This window comes from Lupinus angustifolius, chromosome LG02, assembly GCF_001865875.1.
Source record: "Lupinus angustifolius cultivar Tanjil chromosome LG02, LupAngTanjil_v1.0, whole genome shotgun sequence".
In the NCBI taxonomy this organism is placed as follows: Eukaryota; Viridiplantae; Streptophyta; class Magnoliopsida; order Fabales; family Fabaceae; genus Lupinus; species Lupinus angustifolius.
The window spans coordinates 3,624,688-3,644,115 of NC_032010.1; the positions used below are offsets into that span (position 1 = coordinate 3,624,688).

General features: G+C 30.9%; 3 protein-coding genes across 3 annotated transcripts; 2 read left to right on the plus strand and 1 right to left on the minus strand.

Annotated features, from left to right (window-relative positions):
- LOC109333283 lies at positions 1,354–17,494 on the plus strand. The gene is made up of 3 exons (XM_019568690.1): positions 1,354–2,223; positions 5,155–5,344; positions 17,484–17,494. The coding sequence occupies exons 1-2, from the start codon at positions 1,459–1,461 to the stop codon at positions 5,314–5,316; spliced, it is 927 nt and encodes a 308-aa protein (XP_019424235.1). The 5' UTR covers positions 1,354–1,458; the 3' UTR covers positions 5,317–5,344; positions 17,484–17,494.
- On the plus strand, positions 10,639–14,155 carry LOC109333267 (phosphatidylinositol 4-kinase gamma 4-like). The gene is made up of 2 exons (XM_019568666.1): positions 10,639–12,424; positions 13,508–14,155. Exons 1-2 carry the CDS (start codon positions 11,057–11,059, stop codon positions 13,895–13,897), a joined length of 1,758 nt encoding a protein of 585 aa, XP_019424211.1. The 5' UTR covers positions 10,639–11,056; the 3' UTR covers positions 13,898–14,155.
- LOC109333277 (E3 ubiquitin-protein ligase SINAT3-like) lies at positions 14,702–17,677 on the minus strand. Its single transcript, XM_019568678.1, has 3 exons — positions 17,250–17,677; positions 15,954–16,340; positions 14,702–15,257 (listed from the first exon to the last, which is right to left on the minus strand). The coding sequence occupies exons 1-3, from the start codon at positions 17,430–17,432 to the stop codon at positions 14,895–14,897; spliced, it is 933 nt and encodes a 310-aa protein (XP_019424223.1). The 5' UTR covers positions 17,433–17,677; the 3' UTR covers positions 14,702–14,894.

Here is a 19,428-nt window from a genome sequence, read left to right on the forward strand (position 1 = left end):
AAATATAAGCATATAGGTTATGCTATGAAAGTATGAATAACGCTTCCCGCTACAAACCGAATTTACTAATGTCCAGGGCCGGAAACGAGTTGAACCGAGTCGAACCAGAGTTCAGCTCGATAAAGATTGACTCAGTTTGAAACTCGATTCGAGTTTGATATGAAATATTTTTTAGCTCGAATTCGGCTCGGTTAAAGTTCACGAACCATTCGGTTCAGTTCGAATGATTCATTTGGACAACTCAAATAATTAATTAAAATTTGAAAAATACTTCAAAAGGTTATATATATATATAAATATAATCTTTTTTATATATAAGTGTAATATTGATGCACTGACAATGTAAAAAATTATGCACAATCAGTGTATCATCCACCATTCATTTGGATTACTTTTTGTGAAAAGTCAAACATACTTACTTGAAAATGAATGGTAGATAATGAAATGACAGTGTAAAAGCTCTTACATTGTCAATGTATATATCTTTTTATCTTTATATATATAATAACATAAATATAAAAAATAATGTATGAGTCATAATAAACATAAAAATTAGAGTCGAACTATATCCAACTCAAGTTCGAGTCGTTTATTTAACGATCTCAATTTCTAGCTCAAGTTCAGCTCATTTGGTTCATGAAGCAAGTTTATCGAGTTAAATAACAAATCGAATTTTGAATGAATACCGAGTTGGTTCGGTTAATTGATAGTCCTACTAATGTCCAATTGATTATGCTACTTGCATTGAAACATGAGACAAAGAATCCACGACTCTTGAGTTAAACCTTACTCCTATAAGCTTTCTTCTCTTTTCAAAATAAAAATACATATTATGAAATATAATCAATTTTCTTAAAATTCAAAAAAAAATCATAATTCAAACTTTAAAATTTATGTTATTTCTTATCATTTACTTTTTGTAAGGATTGTTCTTAGATATGGAGTCACACTAGAACTCCGAAATCTGGGTAGGATGTTGTCCTAATTGTATGGTGGAGAGTGGTATCAGGTCCATATGATATGTTTAGTTTTGTGGCAATTGTTATACATGTTAATCATGAATAAATGTTTGTAATCCTACACATTGTTAACTAGATTTTGTGTAATCAACCTCGTCTTGACTTAGTTAAGTCGACTCTCTATACATAATTAATAGTTGTAAGAACCAAAATGTTATATGTGTGACATTTGACGTAAACATGTCATATGGATGCCGTATGAAAGAATGATATTATTAAAAAATATCTTTTAAAATTATAAGTTGACTTCTAATATTTTCTAAGTAAAGAGCTATTTTGCCAATTAATTATTTTCAAACGGATGAAATATATAAATTAAGCTATATCAAACTTGCTTGCTCCTAGATTCTTCTATTCTCCTTCCTCATCCTTTTCCCTCTTCTATTATTTCTCCCTCTTTTGAAATGTTGATTGACCCAAAAAACAACACAACAACACTATGGACTCTCTTCTTTCTCTAACACCTAAACTCCATTCATTATCATTCAACAACAACCCTTTTTATCTTTTACCTTCTGCAACTTGTTCTTATTCATCACCTCCTTCAAAAAAATCCCAACACGCAAATACAAATCATAAATACACCAATATCAAAAACCTTAAAAAACTCAACTTTTTCACAAATCAATCATCATTCAATAACCCTTTTCTCCTTTCTCTCTCTTCTACACCTTGTTGTTCTTCACAAAAATCCCATCACTCAAACCATACCGATAAAAACAACATACCCAGATGGATTTCTTTTACAAAAAACATAACTTTTTCGCAATATAAGAAATGGGTATCAGGTTTCAGAGATTATAGCAATGCAGAGAAATCAGAAAACGACGTTCTTTACTTACAAAATGGTGGTTTGGGTGTGGCTTTGTTAAGTATCACTACAAACGCAAAGCTACGGATTAGTCCATTCGTGGCTACATTAGCGACGAATCCAACTTTTGTTTCGGGTTTGGTGGCTTGGTTCATAGCACAGTCAATTAAGGTTTTTTTGAATTTCTATGTGGAGAGGAAATGGGATTTGAGACTGTTTTGTGCTTCCGGTGGGATGCCGTCGTCTCACTCCGCCCTCTGCACGGCTCTGACGACGGCCGTGGCTCTCTGCCACGGCGTGGCGGATTCACTGTTTCCGGTGTGTTTGGGGTTTAGCTTGATTGTGATGTATGATGCAATTGGTGTTAGGAGACATGCTGGGATGCAAGCAGAGGTAATTAACAACCAGTTATTGTTTTTTTTTTTGGAATTACTATGAAATCTAATATGCTTAGTTGTCTTGCACGAGACGTCTAGTGATGTAAGGCCCCACTGGATAGCATAGCATATATTGTACTAGATAAAACTCGATTCATGTGAGTGACACTTAGTTATACAAAAAAAGTTGTCTTGCACTCTTTTATTAATATTGATTTGATTATAAGTTACAAATAAATGCTTATTAAGTGCTTGGTAGTTTTCACACATTTGGGTTTTAGACTTTTAGTCTTTTGGAGACCAATATCTTGAATCATCTGAAGGATACCTTAATGAATAGTAACCTATAGGACTAAACCCAAATTAGTGAAAAATGCAAGGACAAGTACTTTAATGGTATGGACCAAATCCAAATGAGTGAAGGTATAGGGATTGATATCCAAGGGAAAATAGCATAGGGATTTCCAAAACCCAAATAAGCCAACATTGTAGGGACTTCATTTTTATTCAAACTTAAATGAAAATAAAGAATAAGAACTAATAAAATGTCATTTGAACAACTATGATATGGACCTGTAATAACAGTAAATGAAAAAATAGAATTATAATGAAATAGTGAAGGAAAACTTGATATATGAACTGAAAAAGAGAAATGCAATAGAACAGAGTTCTATCACTCAGGAGCTAGGCTCCTACAAAGAGCTAGTGCTTACTTTGTTTTATGAAAGATAAAGTTATTCAGGAAATATTTACATAATCAATGCTTTCTCAATACATGATTTAGTGAGATTAAGGTTTAGTTGTTATTGTAAATTATTGAGATACTTGTTGAAATAACTTTTTTTGAATTTTATGGTATCATGATAGGAATGATATTGTTTTTTAGAATTTTTTGAATATTGATGATTTTGATTTGACAATAAGTAAAAAATATACTAGAAAGGGTAACCTGGTGTTATAATACTTCTCCTGCCCATGGAAGGTTAGACTCACTACACATGTAATCTTACCTTGCATTTGCAAGAGGCTGATCCCACAACTCGAACTTATGACCTCTTTTTCACATGGAAACATTTTTACCCTTTGTACCAAGGGGAATCTACTTAACTCAATGTCCTTGAGGTGAATTGTCAAACATTTTGTTAGTTATATAAGTAAAAATGAACACTATTTAATAAAATGTTTCACAACTCACCTTAGGCAGGGTAAATAAAGTACAAACATCCTTAAATTTAAGTGTAGTCACAATTGTTTCTCTTGCTAGTTATCCTTTAATGGTGAGACTATTGGTAATATCAGCTGCCTATTCTCACACCTCTTCTTAACCTATAATGAGAAATTTGGAAATAAAAGTGATGAAGATAGGACTGAAGTTATCCAAATGAGAATAATCATTCTTCGTGACTGTTAATACAAAACTGACCAACACACAAAATATACCAGAAAGGTTTTCCATGCCTCTAATATAACAAAGAACTGACAAGACCTATATTATTTGCATTGGTGCAGGACCTGCCCTTGGCAATAGCAATAGTTGTGACTTGTGACCACCAAAGGTCCACGATGGTCAGGGTCCATTCTAAAAAACTTCATTTGAATATCCTCATTTTTGCTACTCTATTTTGTTATTATATTTGTGTAAATCCTATAGTGGTTCAGTGGTTCTATTACATTTCATAATATCATTTTAGTATTTAGCTTATAAATTATTGTAACCCATGTGAGGCATTATTGTTGGTTGTACTATTGTGTACTTGCAGACATCAATAATATTTTGGGGAAAGCCTTATATTATGGAAGATGTTGTCAAAATTTCTTTCAAATTTAAAATACTATTCCTACTACTTACTTCCAAGTTCCCTTTCAATCTATTTGGGGATTTCTATCTCTTTTGTTTTTGTGGATGATGAAATTGAAACGAGGGCATGGAAATGATGGTACTGTAAAAGGTTTGAGCAGGGAGTCACTGTAATGGTATCAGTAGTGAGTAGTGATAGTGTTTGAAGTTAAGGGCAAGTGCCTAAAAGGAAGAGGGCCCCTGTCCTTTGCTAAGTTATTGCACCGTGACTCTCGCAACCTCTTGTACAACAACGAATGGGGTTGATAGAAAAGGCGTGGGGTTGCATTCTAGTATGGAATTGCATCTTAAACTACTCCCTTACAGTATTGCCTTTACTTCAAATATTTCTTTGCTACACTGCCCTTTCTGCATTGATTAAAACCCTTCATTCTGATCCTCCCCTTACCATGTTTACTTTTCTCATTGACGTTGTTTTTATGTGCGTGGATGCATATGTATATAATGTTCACCTAGGAGACATTATCCTAAATGTGCCTTTATAATTACTTGAACTAACATGGTTTTGTTATGCCACCAAAATTAGTAATTTATTTATTTTTACTTTTAAAGTACGATAAAATACTACATTGGTTTCACAGCATAACTTTTCATAGTTGCTTCATGGAATCTTAAAAAAGTGACTCATAATTTACCTTTGTTCCTTGAATTAAGCTATAAAGAGTTGCGGTGTCGTGTTGATATGTGTCCAAATGTCTATGAATGCTCCTAAATTATCACTTACCAGTTGGGTGTGAAAATCCTGAACTTTTGTTATCTTGTAAACCGTCATATATATATATATATATATAATATATATATATACATATTTATATATGCATCTATCATCACTTGCATTTAGCACTCTAATTGTTCTGACAGTGAAGTTTTGAACTTTAAGCATACCTTGTTGAGGTTTGCCTAAAATGAGTTAAGATATTGAAGTGAAACTATCTCTTTTGATCCAACATATATAATGTTTTTATATTGCAATTGTTCCGTACTGTTCTAACTAAATGATACATTCATATCTATTGTCATTTGTTGTGTTTACCTTTTGCTTTGGAAGAAAATCTTAGACCAGAATTTTATTGTGGCTTGATGACACAGGTGCTAAATATGATTGTGGCAGACCTATTCAAAGGGCATCCAATAAGTGAAAGGAAGCTGAAGGAACTTCTAGGACACACACCATCTCAAGTTGTTGTTGGTGCTCTTCTTGGCTTCTTAGTATCATGTTTCTGTTGTCAAGCTTATGTTGTGAAAGCTTAGTCTCTTATTGGTCATTATATTGTTGCCAGTGTATCCATAACATATTATTTTCTCTTATACAACCTTATTATGCTATACTACAACATAGCTTGCTTAATTTAATTAATACATAAGCTGGAGTAGAATGTAAATTAGATTCTTTTTCTCTTGTGTCTTTCACAGCTTTGCCATGTAGAGTAAAATATATTGGAACCTTGACTGAAATACTCTCCCTCCTTCTTGAATGTACACCCCACATGTCTTTGTTGGCAGGGTTGTCTGATGCACTTTGGGTGTAGGGATGGCAACGAGCACGGGTAGTAGCTACCCGCTACCCGTTTCAAAATAGAAGAGTAATACCCATACCCGCCCGTACCTGTACGGGTACCCGTGAGCGGGTATTTCTAGGTACCCGCAGGTTTTTCTATTATAAATAATTTTTTAAATTTTTACTTAAATTTTGTTTTAAATAAGATAAAACTTAATTATTTTTGTACCTTTTGATTGAATATTTGGCAAAAATGCTAAATTTATTGGTGGTTTCCATTTGTGTGATTTTTTGATCTCATTTTTTAACAAAAAAAAATATATTTTCTTTGTAAAACATGTGTGTTTTTACACATGTAATAATATTTGTAGGGTGTTTCACCACCAAACTCAATAAAATATGTAAACAAAGTAAAAGGAAAAAATATACATAGTGTAGTAAATGTTAGAATAATAAATTTTTTATTTTAATTAAATATAATATATTAATTATATAAATAACGGGTACATGTGGGTACGGGTACTATAATACCCGTATCCGCCCGTATGTACTACGAGTATTTTTAAAAACCGATTTATAATATCCGCGGTACCCGTTTGTGACCCGTACCCGTGCCCGTACGGGTTTTACCCGTGGGTACCTGCGGGTACGGGTTTTTTTGCCATCCCTATTTGGGTGCTATGTGCTCATTTGTTATAACTTGTTGTTTAAAGCAATGATATGAGAATCAGACGGTTCGACCTGTCCTACGCTTATAAGCAATTCTGATTTATATTCTTAATCAAACAAGGGTTTAGATTGCTTTGGACTATGGAAATTTCTATACTATCATGTTAAATTGATTAAACCCGAAATAGTTTATTAAAAAAAACTTAAATATAAGTAAATGTTATTTCAGTGTTATACATAATTCCAATCCAAAAAATGTAATGTTGATGGATCTTTGATCCAATTCTATTTATTGTTGAGAAATTTTTTGGATCCATCCATCCATTTTGATATAGGCAAATGAATTCTTAGTTATATGAACTTGATGAGTTTATTATTAGTAATAAAGTAAGTAATTTCCTGCAACTTTATATGAACTTCATTAATTATTAGTTCAATATGATATGCTTATCCCTTAAACATTTCCTATGTGCTTATAAACATTATTCAAGTTCTAATTTTCATAAAATTCAATGGAAGTGCATATTCTTCATTAGAGTTGGATCAATATTTGATTTGTCATGCCTAAATCGGTCATGAATAAGAGTGCTCCATATATTCTTTAAAATTATATTTAATGTTATACACAAAGATTAAGTGATCACTAAATTAGTACATAATTGATATACTTTGAATATCCTTTTTTTGATCGGAAATACCCTAATATCATTTTCTATAATTTAATACAATAATCATTTCTTATCGTAAATATATACCAAATTCTCATAAACTTTTCATTAAATGATGTATATTAAAATTTATGAGAACGAACGCACTAAATCTATATTAATACTACAGTCAATACTATACTGGACATTATATGAACTATTTAACGATACAAGTTTGTAGTTTTCAGGTAGCTTATAGTTTTTTGACTTTACTAATAAGCCACTAAAGTCGTTCGTTCATGAAAAGAGTACTCCATCCATTTATTAAAAATTGATAGTATAAAGGGAATGTTAAGGTATGTAGGGAAAAAAAAGAGAATGTTAAAATATTATATCATATAAAAGGATGATGAATTTGTTTAATATTTATATACTAATAATAATATTTTTTATACTTTTAATACACCACTCATATATTAATTATTACTAACTCTTAATAAAAAATAATACAAATAAATAATAAAAATATATAATGAGTACATATTTTATTCATTAAAAAATTTCATGTCTACCAGGTTCTCTTAAAAATAAAAGTTTAAATTAATATTCAATATCATGAATATGAGTCAAAATAGTATATATTATGTGTCATAAAATAAAATAAATATTTTGACACAGATTTAATATGTTTGAGGATGATTTTGAATTTTTAAATTTTAGAATATATATTTACTCAATAATATATTGACGAGCTAGATCTTTTAAGATTTACTATCCTAATTCTTAGCTAAGTATTTTATTGAATGAGAACACATATTCTATCTTAAATTAGACTATTTTATGTATTTTTTTATTTTTATTGGTCAAAAAATGTAAAATTAATATATATTTAATTCATGTTTTATTTTTATAATCAATGAGAAAAAAGTGATAATGAGGTGATGCAAAGTTTGGGATAGAGATGTGACTCATTCAGATGGCAGATAGGGATATCCTCTGAGTCATCACCACGTACGATAGCAATATCATATTATTGGTAGTTCCAATTGTAATGATGTGATTGTATTTTCATTTTCTTTTATAAAGAACTGATTTTTTGGGTGTGTTTGTACACTATGCAACCTGGATGAGGATTTAGTAAAAGATAATTATTTATTAATCAATAAAATCTAACAGTGGTAAATATTGAAGTATTCTAAGAGAAAAATATATACATGTATCCGTAGCGTAAGAGTTTTTTCACTGTCACTGTATCCTTTATTATTTATTTTTAATCATTATTAACTCTTGAGTAAAAGTAATACAAATGAATAATAACTAACTTACTAACTATGTATAAATCTTTATATCGTAAATCATAGATTTTAGGCTCTTCTCTTAAATATATTAATGATGGTCTTGTATATGGAATACTTTTATAAATTGAATATTTTAATATTGGAGCTCTCATGTTAGAGTAATTTTTACTAACACTATGTGAGTTTTAGTGAATGATTCATCCATTTTTTTTCAAATTTATATAAATCACCCCTAATTATATATATATATATATATTTTACACACTATCAATATAAAAGAGATAAATATAATTTAGAAAAAAGTTATGTCAAGTATAATTAAATCAAATAATATATAATATATTGTGAAGGCAAATCCAAATAATATAATAATATTTATTCATTATTTTTGTTTCGTTACAAATAACATTAATAATTCTAATGAGGTGTTTAAATCACTCTTATATTATAATCTAACTAACTAAAGTAATGAATAAACATTAACTCTTATATTATTTCGATTTGTCTTTACAATATTTTTTTTTTAAGAAATCACTTTTATCTCTTCTACATGGATAGTAAGTATAATGTACGTATATAATTATTAGTGACTTGTGTACATTTAAAATCTGAAGGATGATTTATTTAATAATTTAACTAAAACTTAATGGTGTTAATGTAGTTTACTTTAAAAATTAGTTTTATAAATTATTTTCCTTTCAATTTGGGTTCCTCAAAATGGTTTATTTTCAAGTTGGTTTCATATTTTAATTATAAAAGGCAAACAACATACTCTTTTCCAAATTGGTGTATTTAAAAAATGGTAAAGCAAATGCATTTCATTCAAACAGTTTAAAAAGATAAGGATAAAAAATTTAAAAAAGGGAAACTTAAGAATTTTTAAATCATAGTTTTAGAAAAGAAATTATAATTAACTTAATTATTTAACCATATTTTTAAAAAGAATATATTTGTAAATTATAAATTTATGTTAGTTTAATTTAATTATTTATCCATTATTATAATGTAAATTATTTAATTATTATATTAAGATAAATTTCCATTTTCGTCTAAGTAGATGAAAGAAACTCCTGTAATGAGTAGTTTGAAGTGAAAATCTAATATCCATGAATGTAGACAATTTTGAAGTGAAAATCTAATATGGATGAATGTAGACAACTTTGAAGTAAAAATCTAATAGATTATTAAACCTATGGACCGATGGTGTAAGGATATATACACAGTCAGTCATTATTTATCATTTATTTGAATTATTTTTTTTAAAAAGTCAATAATGATTAAAAATGAATTGTAGATAATATAATAACAATATAAAAATCTCTTACACTATTATTGTATACCTCTTTTTTCTCAATCTAATATCGTAGACAATTTTGAAGTAAAAATCTAATATCCATTGGAGACAATTTTTTGATAAAAACTTCTCATGAGTCAATAAACTTATAATATTGAATGGGAGAAGATTTATTCATTAGTAATTTTAAAAAAAATTACTCACATCTTGATCATGAATTTTAGATTTTAGAGAAATCTAATGATTTGAACTAATGAATAGATTCAAACCATTAAATTTTGTATAAACTAATGACTAATACATGGAGTAAATTTTTGAAACCTACTATTAGAGTAAGTAGATCATCTATCATATTGAATAGTCTACCAACACGTTGTTGGTTTAGCGATGTAAGATTTACTAAATCTCTAATATGACTAAAATTAATAATGATTTGATTCCTGATAATGACACTTATTAAATGGACAATATATAAAAAAATTAGTTTCACCAAAGATGAGGGGAAAGAAAAGTTAAGGAAAGAAAAATTGAGGAAAGAAAAATTGAGAGAAGAAAATAGGTAGAAAATGTGATAATTTTTTAGTTGTTTAGTATGATAGAAAATGGAAAGAAAGTGAAGAGAAAATAATATAATTATTATTAATAATGATATTTTCTTTGTACTATCAAAGACATGAGATATCAAAGTATGTCCCAAATCATGTCCTAAACCAATGAAAACATGCAATGTGAAGTAAAAAATTAAATATTTATTATCTTTTTATGTTTTTCTTTCATCGTCATTGGTTTGAAACATGATTTGAGACATACATTAGGGACAATCGATTCTGGTACAATTTTTTTTTACATGTTTTCCTCTCAGTAATGGAGAGAAAACATAATGACATGACCCAATTTTTTTTTCTTTCTTTACTTCTTTTCAATGCAACCAAAGAGTGGAAAAAACTCTTCTTTTCTTTTTCATTCCTCCCACTTTCTTTCCTCCCCTTTTCACACCAACCAAACACATAGCATAAATCAATACATATGAATGGAAATGTGTTTGAGAAGAATCACACCTAGGTATATATATAAGACATTTATATTTATTTTTATTCTTGTTCCTCCTCTCTTTCTCTCTCCCTTTCTGTCATAGTCAGCATTATCATCAAACTATTAATAAAGAATAAAAAATTCAATTAAATTAAAATCCTAAGTCTATTCAACCCCTTTACGCTTTTTCCGTTGATTTTCTGTAAAAGCTTCAAACTTGCAATAGTGTGGTAAGAATTCACTCTCTTTGATTCATACCCTTTTTCTGTTTTGATCTCTCTTTGGTTCTGAAGGGGATAAAGATGAGAATTTAGTACCTGAGGTTTGAAATTTTTCATCTTTTCCTTCAAAAGATTGTACCTTTTGTTGTGTGTGTTGCTCAAGTTTCAATTTTTAGCTTATTTGATTACCTGGGTAGAATTCATCATTATCATCACCCCTTGTAGTAGCTTAATTGTACAAATTTATTTATATGTTGTGAAATTTGTAGTGTTTGGTTGTTTTTGCATTGATTAGATTATCTTGATCAATCAATAGCAATAGTGTATAGAAAATGTCATCTGCTGGTGTCAAAACTCTTAGTCCTGTTCCAATTGAACCATTCCATAATACACCATCATGGCCACCATGCTTGTCTATGGAAGACAAATTCATTTCCATATATCTCTCATGTTCTGGGTCGTTGACTCCGATTCGTGTTATGGAATGTGACACAATCGAGTCTGTGAAGTTCAAAATCCAAAGGTGTGAGAGCCTTCCTTTCTTAACAAACAAGCATAAGCTTGTTTATGCTGGCCGGGAACTAGCGCGGAGTGGTTCACTGCTCAAGGATTATGGTGTTACAGATGGGAATGTTTTGCATTTGATAATCAAACTTTCAGATCTTCAGGTCATCAATGTGAAAACTTCTTGTGGGAAAGAATTCATATTTCAGGTCGAACGAGGTAGGGATGTCAGGTACATAAAGAAACGGATTGCGAAATGGGGGAAATATTTTGATGATACTGAAGAGCAGGAAGTTGTGTGTAAAGGTGAAAGGCTTGAGGATCAAAGGCTTATTGATGACATCTGCAGCAAACATAATGATGCAGTGGTGCATCTTTTTGTTAGAAGAAGGCATGTAAAAGTTCAGAGAAGACCGCTCGAGTTGTCCATTGTAGCAACAGCTTCGAGTTATGAGGAAAAAAATGATGTTGGCAAAGAAGGTACTATAAGGAAGTATGACGCCATTCAACGAGTTGTGCCGAGGAAGCGTACTGATAGGGATTTTATCTTGGAGCCGGTTATTGTTAACCCTAAAGTTGAATTAGCGTCAGCGATTTGGGATATGATAAACTCTACATATGATGGACTGGATAGAGGAAAGTATCCAATCCGATCAGCAGAGGGTACAGGGGGAGCTTACTTCATGCTCGACTTGACCGGACAGAAGTATGTGTCTGTTTTTAAGCCCATTGATGAAGAGCCATTGGCTGTGAACAACCCTCGAGGTCTACCTTTGTCATTAGATGGCGAAGGCTTAAAGAAGGGTACAAGAGTTGGTCAAGGAGCATTTAGAGAAGTTGCAGCATACATTTTGGACCATCCGATGAGTGGCCGCCGCTCATTATTTGGTGACGGGAAGGGCTTCGCTGGTGTTCCACCGACATTTATGGTTAAGTGCTTGCATAAAGGATTTTACCATCCAGGAGATTTGACTGCTAAGATTGGGTCAATGCAAATGTTTGTGGAGAATAACGGAAGCTGTGAAGATATGGGCCCTGGGGCTTTTCCGGTTAAGGAAGTGCATAAAATTTCTGTATTGGACATACGTCTTGCAAATGCAGATAGGCATGCTGGGAATATTTTACTCGGCACAGAGGAGGACAATGACCATACTATTCTGATTCCAATTGATCATGGATACTGCTTGCCCACAAGTGTAAGCACTTTATGTTATGCTCACTTTGTTGTGTTTTAATGCATGTGGTGATGCTACTATGTTGTGTTTTGTTTCCTTTCTTTAGCATTTTCTTTGTTTCTATATTGATTTTCTGTTATTTCCTTGATGTGAAGTGTTTGGACTTTTTTCCTCGTAATTGTTACTAGGTGCTTGATTTCTTTATAGAATCAGATTAATTATGTTATAACACTATATCATATATTAAATGTTTTCTCGTAACTGATATTGGGTGCTTGATTTTCTATTAGAATACAGATTACTGAATTTCTAATACTATACCATATATTAAATGTTCTTTCCTGGTTGATGATAGGTGCTTGATTTTCTTTATAGAATGTGCGGATTAATGAAGTTCTAACACTATATCATATATTAAATGTTTTCTCGCAATTGATAATTGGTGCTTGATTTCCATTATAGGATGCGGAATTATGAAGTTTCAACGCTATATCATATATCCAATTTAATAGTAGGTGTTTGATTATCTTGAAAGAATGTATAGTTATGAAGTTCCAACACTATCATATATTAAACCAGTCTATATTTGTAACTCGTGTTTGAGTTAGGTGCAAAATAGAATAAATCGCTATTTCAATAATCAATCATATGTTTTATCACTTATAATAGAAACAACTTTATGTTTGGATGTGTATTGAAAAGCAATTTTAAGATAAATGGTTTTGTTTGTGTTGTGTATAATAATCACTTTTACATAGTAGGTTACAAAAATTGTATGCCATGGTATAATCTCACCTTTTTAAATAAGCTTGAAACTCTTAGCTTCTCTAAGAATTGTTCTTTTTTTTTTCTCTTCCATAAAAGCCGTTTTTTTAATTTAATTGTGTTTGTCAAACATGTCAGACTAAACCTGACAAAAAAAGCTGTTTGTGTACATATTTTATCTGTACCAAACATGTTATAAAAGGTGAACTGGCTGGAAATCCAATTTTATATTTTACGATTTAATCATGTAGTTTGAAATTTGCTTGGCAAGCAACTAGGAATAGCTTTTCCTTGAATTTTGTTTAAGCCAATTATTTGACAATTTTGCCATTCCAACAGTTTGAAGATTGTACCTTTGAATGGCTGTATTGGCCACAAGCTCGCCAGCCATACTCCGCAGAAACCGTTGAGTACATAAACTCATTGGATGCTGAAGAAGATATCGCGCTTCTGAAGTTTCATGGATGGGATCTGCCAACTGAATGTGCCCGCACCCTTCAAATCTCAACCATGCTGTTGAAGAAAGGTGTAGCGAGAAAGTTGACCCCTTTCACCATCGGAAGCATCATGTGCAGGGAATCCTTGAGTAAGGAATCTATGATTGAGGAAATAGTACAAGCAGCAATGGATTCTGTTCTTCCTGGCACAAGTGAAGCTACATTTCTGGATTCTGTTTCGGAAATCATGGACCGGCGCCTAGATGAGATTGTAAGCAGCTCCCCTTTATAATGGAGTTGGATTGTGCATTTAATAATAGTTAAATAACTTTCTTCTGTACATATGTTTACTACATATGTATATTAAATTATTGGTTTTATTAGTTCATGACAAAGTGATTATGTTTTTTAGTTGTTTCCTTAAATGTTTTCTTAAAGATAAATGATTTTTTCAAGTCTTGTAGTTGATTTATTTCTTAACTTTGAATTCCAGGGATGATAGACAATTCTTTCCCTATATGGATTGTGGTTTAATAATATCTTGTGGTTAGTGTTATCATGTTTTATCTATAAGGGTTTTTTGGTTGGAGTGAGGATAGGAATATAGAAATTGAAGTTGTTTACTGTGTTTGGATACAATTAAGTTCTATCCATTTGTGTTCCTTAAACATTTATACAAGCAGGGAAGGAGTCAGACTTGCACAAAAAGCTACTTAATTTCAAATTCAAGATATTTATTCTTCATTTACTGGCAGTTTATTTAATCTTACATAAAGTGATTCTAAAATACTTTTAAAAAAGTGATTGTTTTTGTTTGAGCTTTTATTAATTGAAAAATATAGGTTCTTATAAAAGCTGAATTTCAGCTTTTTTCTTTCGGTTTCTGTTTTTAATGAAAGTCAAACCAAATATACATGTAAATGCTAAAAGTGTTTTTTAATGGAAAAAGCTAAAACAAATTGACCCTTCATTGGGTGTATTTTAAACCTAATTTATAGTTTAAGTGTCAACATACTAAACAAGTTTACAATCCAACTTTTTTAAACCTTGTGCCAAAAGAATTGTTTTTCTTGAACATCAATATATGATCAGCATATGAAATTATGAAGTCTCTTTGCTTTTATGATGTATTCTTAAAATATGTGTACAAAGAAGATAAAAGGTAAGTGAAAATCAGAGATAAAGGTACACAATGTTACTTAAGATGTTCAAAAACATGATATTCAAATGAGATGATTCATTAAATTATCTACAGCTAGATATAACATTCAAGAGATGTAACAATCAACCTAAGCACACATGTTTGGTATGCATACTCCACCATCAGGGTTTTGCTGTTCTTTCCATATCCTTCCTGTTACTCTTAGCTTCAACTCTTTCCTATCCACACCCGAGAAAAAAAGCGCCATGTTCCGGTATATGATGAGGCCGTCATGACTGTCCCTGACTTTTTTATGGCTATCTCGAATGCTTCGTGGACTTCCTTCGAACGTCAGTTTCCGTCCATTTCCTCCTACCTCCAGGCTGTAGCTGTAGTTCCGTGCCTCTCTTTCGTCGCCCATGAAACGGAGGAAAGCCATGTAAACAGGTGCCATACCAAGTTGGAAGGCTTCAAAATGGAGACAAAAATACTGACCAAAACAGTGGAAGACCTATAACATGATTCAACCATTTCAATTTGGATGAGATTTCAATGTGTAAAGCATAGTTGTATATATGCATGAAATAAAGAAATATCTGCTTCAAATGCATAGCAGTGAATGCCATATCAAGATTATTCCATTCACAGCACCCTAAGTAGCATTGATACCAGTACTTCACCAGTAGTACCAATTCGGGTATTGGTACGGATTATGGCAAATTTTTATAAAGACTAGGGTGTGGGTACGACATGATACATCGTATAGAGAATAAGAAATTTAAACAACAGTGATTAAATCATAATATAACTTCAATGTTTCAACAAAATTCCATAAGTATTTCAAGTAAGCCAAAATATTTAAAGAAGGAATGTGATTTAAAGGAAGTGAAATAGTAGTTTGGTTAATTATCCATTAAATAAATAATAGTTTGTTTCATTTAATAGGAAAAATTTAACTTAGCAACAAAACTTGATGATTTGAATGCATTAATGGCTTGTATTTGAGTTATATCATGTATCTACTATTCTACTTATCATTTGTGCATTCAGTAAATACCCATGTTGCGAATAACTACCGGTACCAGGTATGTACTCGGTATGGGTAGAACAACCATCAAAGACGTCACTCCATCCTAAAGAACGAGGTGACCTCTTTCTTTCTGATGGGGTTAGGGTGATGGTGATGAGGCGGTAGGGTTATGCTTACCGTGAGCATCCATGTAGCATTTTCTACTTCCATGGGATTATTCTTGACATAGCGATGATTGAAAGTGCATCCAGAATGCATATCAACCCGATGGTCATCCCTTAAATGAGCAACAAGGTATGGAATATCTCCAACGGCAGAACAGTCTGAACCAGCATAAGGACAGTTATAGGGTCTGAAGTTACAAATAGCCTCATGTTTGAGTTTGCTGTAATAGGGAAATATCTCCGGGCACCCAAGAGAGATGTATCGGCAAGGAAGTTCAAGTGATTCTGCTATCTTCTCCAATGCCAGGCACCTTATATCACCAAGTTCTTGTCTACAAGTTGGGCACCTGTTGTGTACCCTTGTCTTACATGTCGAACAAAGGGTATGTCCATTGTGGCACTGCATCCCGAAATTTGTTTAAAGAATTAGTCATTTTATCACAAACAACATTAATCAAATTTAACTAGTTAATTGTACTCCTACAAGGAGAAGAACATAAGTTTTCATTATGTTTAGAGGCTAAAATATTCCTCGCAAAATCGGACAAAATGAATCACTACTTGCAGAAACAAACTTGCATATATTGAAACTCGAGAAATAACAAGATTTGGTTGATTTCAGATGTTAGCAAATAAGTAACTTATGCCTATGTTAGGCATATACATAATACATCTATAAAATCACAGGAATTAGTTGAATAAAACTCTTTAGGGCTTGATGAATAACAAAAAGAGAATAACTCAAACTTTGCTCAATCCATTCATCACTGAATCATATAACTTTACTAAACATGAAAACAGGTAAAAAGGAAAGCAGAACTAAACTTTAACCAAAGTACCTTTACTTTTACCCTTTTTACTAACCTCTTTCCAACAATCCACTAAACCACCATTGCAACTAAATCCTCAGACCTCAGGACTCATCAAAATCATGCAAACATAAGATCTATAAAAAAAATACAACACAATTGCAAATTCTTTTTATCAACTATATTGAAGATTTGTGTAAGGCCTCGCTAGATCCTCATAAAGACGACTAAAAGATAAGGGTTCGATTCCTGAAAACGACAGTTGTTGTGAGGGGCAATCAACACATCCAAAAGGACTACTTTCTTACTCATAAGGGGAGGGGATACCCTTGTTAGTACCAACAAAACTATACTGAAGATTTCCACTGCAATCAAATATAAGAATATCCCAAACTTCACATCATACATGCCCTAAAAAACAAGGTACCAAAGTGAACATAGAAAGAGAGAATCAATTTACAAACCAAACCCCATCAATCAAAATGGATCAGATTCTTAACCTGATGGATTGGAGGGTACATTGAATTGGTACAAACAGGACACTCAAGAAGATCATGAACACTTGTAGTGGTTGGAACATTGCTATGTAACTTTGAGATTGAAGAAAATTGATGATGGCTATGCTCATCTTCTTCCAACATACTCAAAGACAATATATTGCTATCAATGCTACTTGATTCCATTTTCTCAGATAAATCAACAAAGATAATAACACCAATATGATTAGTTTATAGCTATTCTTCAATAATGGGTGTAATTCACTTAAATCTTAAGAAAAAATTTGATGGGTAGAACTCTTATGTGTGATTTTGAAGAGAATAGAGAAGGAAATGAGAAAAAGCAATGATTTTTAATTTGATTGCTTGAAGAAAGTGAAGCCCAAAAATAAAAATTGATGCTTTTCTTTCTACCTTGGACTTCTAAGACAGGAAGTGATAGAATCTATGTTCTATTATTGTCTTTGTGTGTCTGAGTCACAGAGACCCTTTGATTAAAATCAAACGGTTCTCATGATTTCATCAGAAAAATAAAATAGAATAAATATCTATTTTCATCCTTCCAAAAATTTGGGTTCACCAACTTATCCCTCAAATTTTGAAAACTATTGGTCATATCAAATATGATTTAAAATAGTTATTTTTAGTATTTTATAATCTCATTATTTTGACTTATATTTATTAATATATATTTTCATCATTATTTTTTTATGTATCAATTTGATTATAATAAACAAAAAATCAAACTAGTGTTCAAAGTTCATAAATATGAGTTAAAATAGTATTACTAGATCATAAAAAATATCAAAAATAATTAATTTAACTTATATTTTATTTTTTTAGGTGTTTTGAATTTTCAAAGAATAAATTATTACTTCATTTTTTTCTGAAGGAACAAAATAAATGTTTGCCAAGGGAAGAGAAACAATAGAAAAGATTCTGATAACAATGTGGGGAAGTAGATAAAGACAGTGATTCATGTAGAGCAAGTAGATAGATGATAAATGATGAAAGTTACTATCATCATTAAGTGATTGGCCAAGTTAAAGAAATGTATCTTTCAAACTAAAGGCTAAAAAAATTGAGTTACATTTCAATTCAAATCATGGATAAAGAAACTCATATAGTAAATTTAGTTTTTACTCGAAATTTTCTTTTTATTCGATCCATAAAATGAATCCATTTTTTATTTATTAACTTCAAAAATTTTCATTTACCAATACATTTTTTTTACAATTTATCATTACATTTTTTTATTATTATTATTATATAGGTTTCATGTCGAACTTCACTAAGATAATATAAGTTCAACCTATATTTGGAGTTCGACTAATATTGCTTAAATAAAAAATACTTTACTAAAAAGTAATATATTAAAATTTATAGAGTAGAGTATTTCTCATAGGTACACAAGAAAATACTTCATAAAATAGTCACACCAAAATATAATCTTAGTTTTATCTTCTCATATGCATGCAACAAACAATTACTATATAAATATTTTATTGACCTCACATTGATAAATGATGGTTGGGTTTATTGTGAAGTATCACGTTGGATATGTGGGGAGGAATGAAAGAGTTTATAAGAATGAAAGACTCATGAAACTAATGTTTTAAGGTTTTGGTTTAAAACGTGGTGTCTCACTTGTAACTCTTCCCATACCTATGTAACAATGGAACTCCCCGACTCGGTGGTTGGAGACTCTCGGTCGCAATCTGGTCCAACAATGAGTGTAATATCTATGTAACATCATTTATTTGGATTAGTTTTTTTTAAAAAATCAATAATAATTAAAAATGAATGACAGAAAATACAGTGACAATATAAAAATCTTACACTGTTAATATATACATTATTTTTTCTTCATAAATATAGGTTACATTCTAATTAAAATCCATACTGAGATTATTAATAGGCAACTAGTTTCTAAAAAAAGTTACTTAGATGAAATGAAGATTTACATAAAATACTTAGATTGAGTTGAAAAGATTCATCTTCAAGGCAAGTTTCGTGTGACATTCTTTTATTTTTTTCCATATTATTTTTTGTAATCTCCTCTCTATGATATTATAGAGGATTCTAACCAATGTTATTTGAACTGATTGGAGTATTTATATAGTGGTATAACGATTCAATTGGTGATTTATTAATTAAACTATGTATTGATAAAATTAGATAT

Bases quoted from the DNA above. Each gene is read 5' to 3' on its own strand.
- LOC109333277 (XM_019568678.1), bottom strand. From the start codon at position 17,432: ATGGAATCAAGTAGCATTGATAGCAATATATTGTCTTTGAGTATGTTG. The intron at 16,341-17,249 runs GTTAAGAATCTG...TTCGGGATGCAG, and splicing joins TGTACCCTCCAATCCATCAG to TGCCACAATGGACATACCCT. The intron at 15,258-15,953 runs GTAAGCATAACC...ATCATGTTATAG, and splicing joins ATGCTACATGGATGCTCACG to GTCTTCCACTGTTTTGGTCA.
- LOC109333283 (XM_019568690.1), top strand. From the start codon at position 1,459: ATGGACTCTCTTCTTTCTCTAACACCTAAACTCCATTCATTATCATTC. The intron at 2,224-5,154 runs GTAATTAACAAC...TTGATGACACAG, and splicing joins ATGCTGGGATGCAAGCAGAG to GTGCTAAATATGATTGTGGC.
- LOC109333267 (XM_019568666.1), top strand. From the start codon at position 11,057: ATGTCATCTGCTGGTGTCAAAACTCTTAGTCCTGTTCCAATTGAACCA. The intron at 12,425-13,507 runs GTAAGCACTTTA...CCATTCCAACAG, and splicing joins GATACTGCTTGCCCACAAGT to TTTGAAGATTGTACCTTTGA.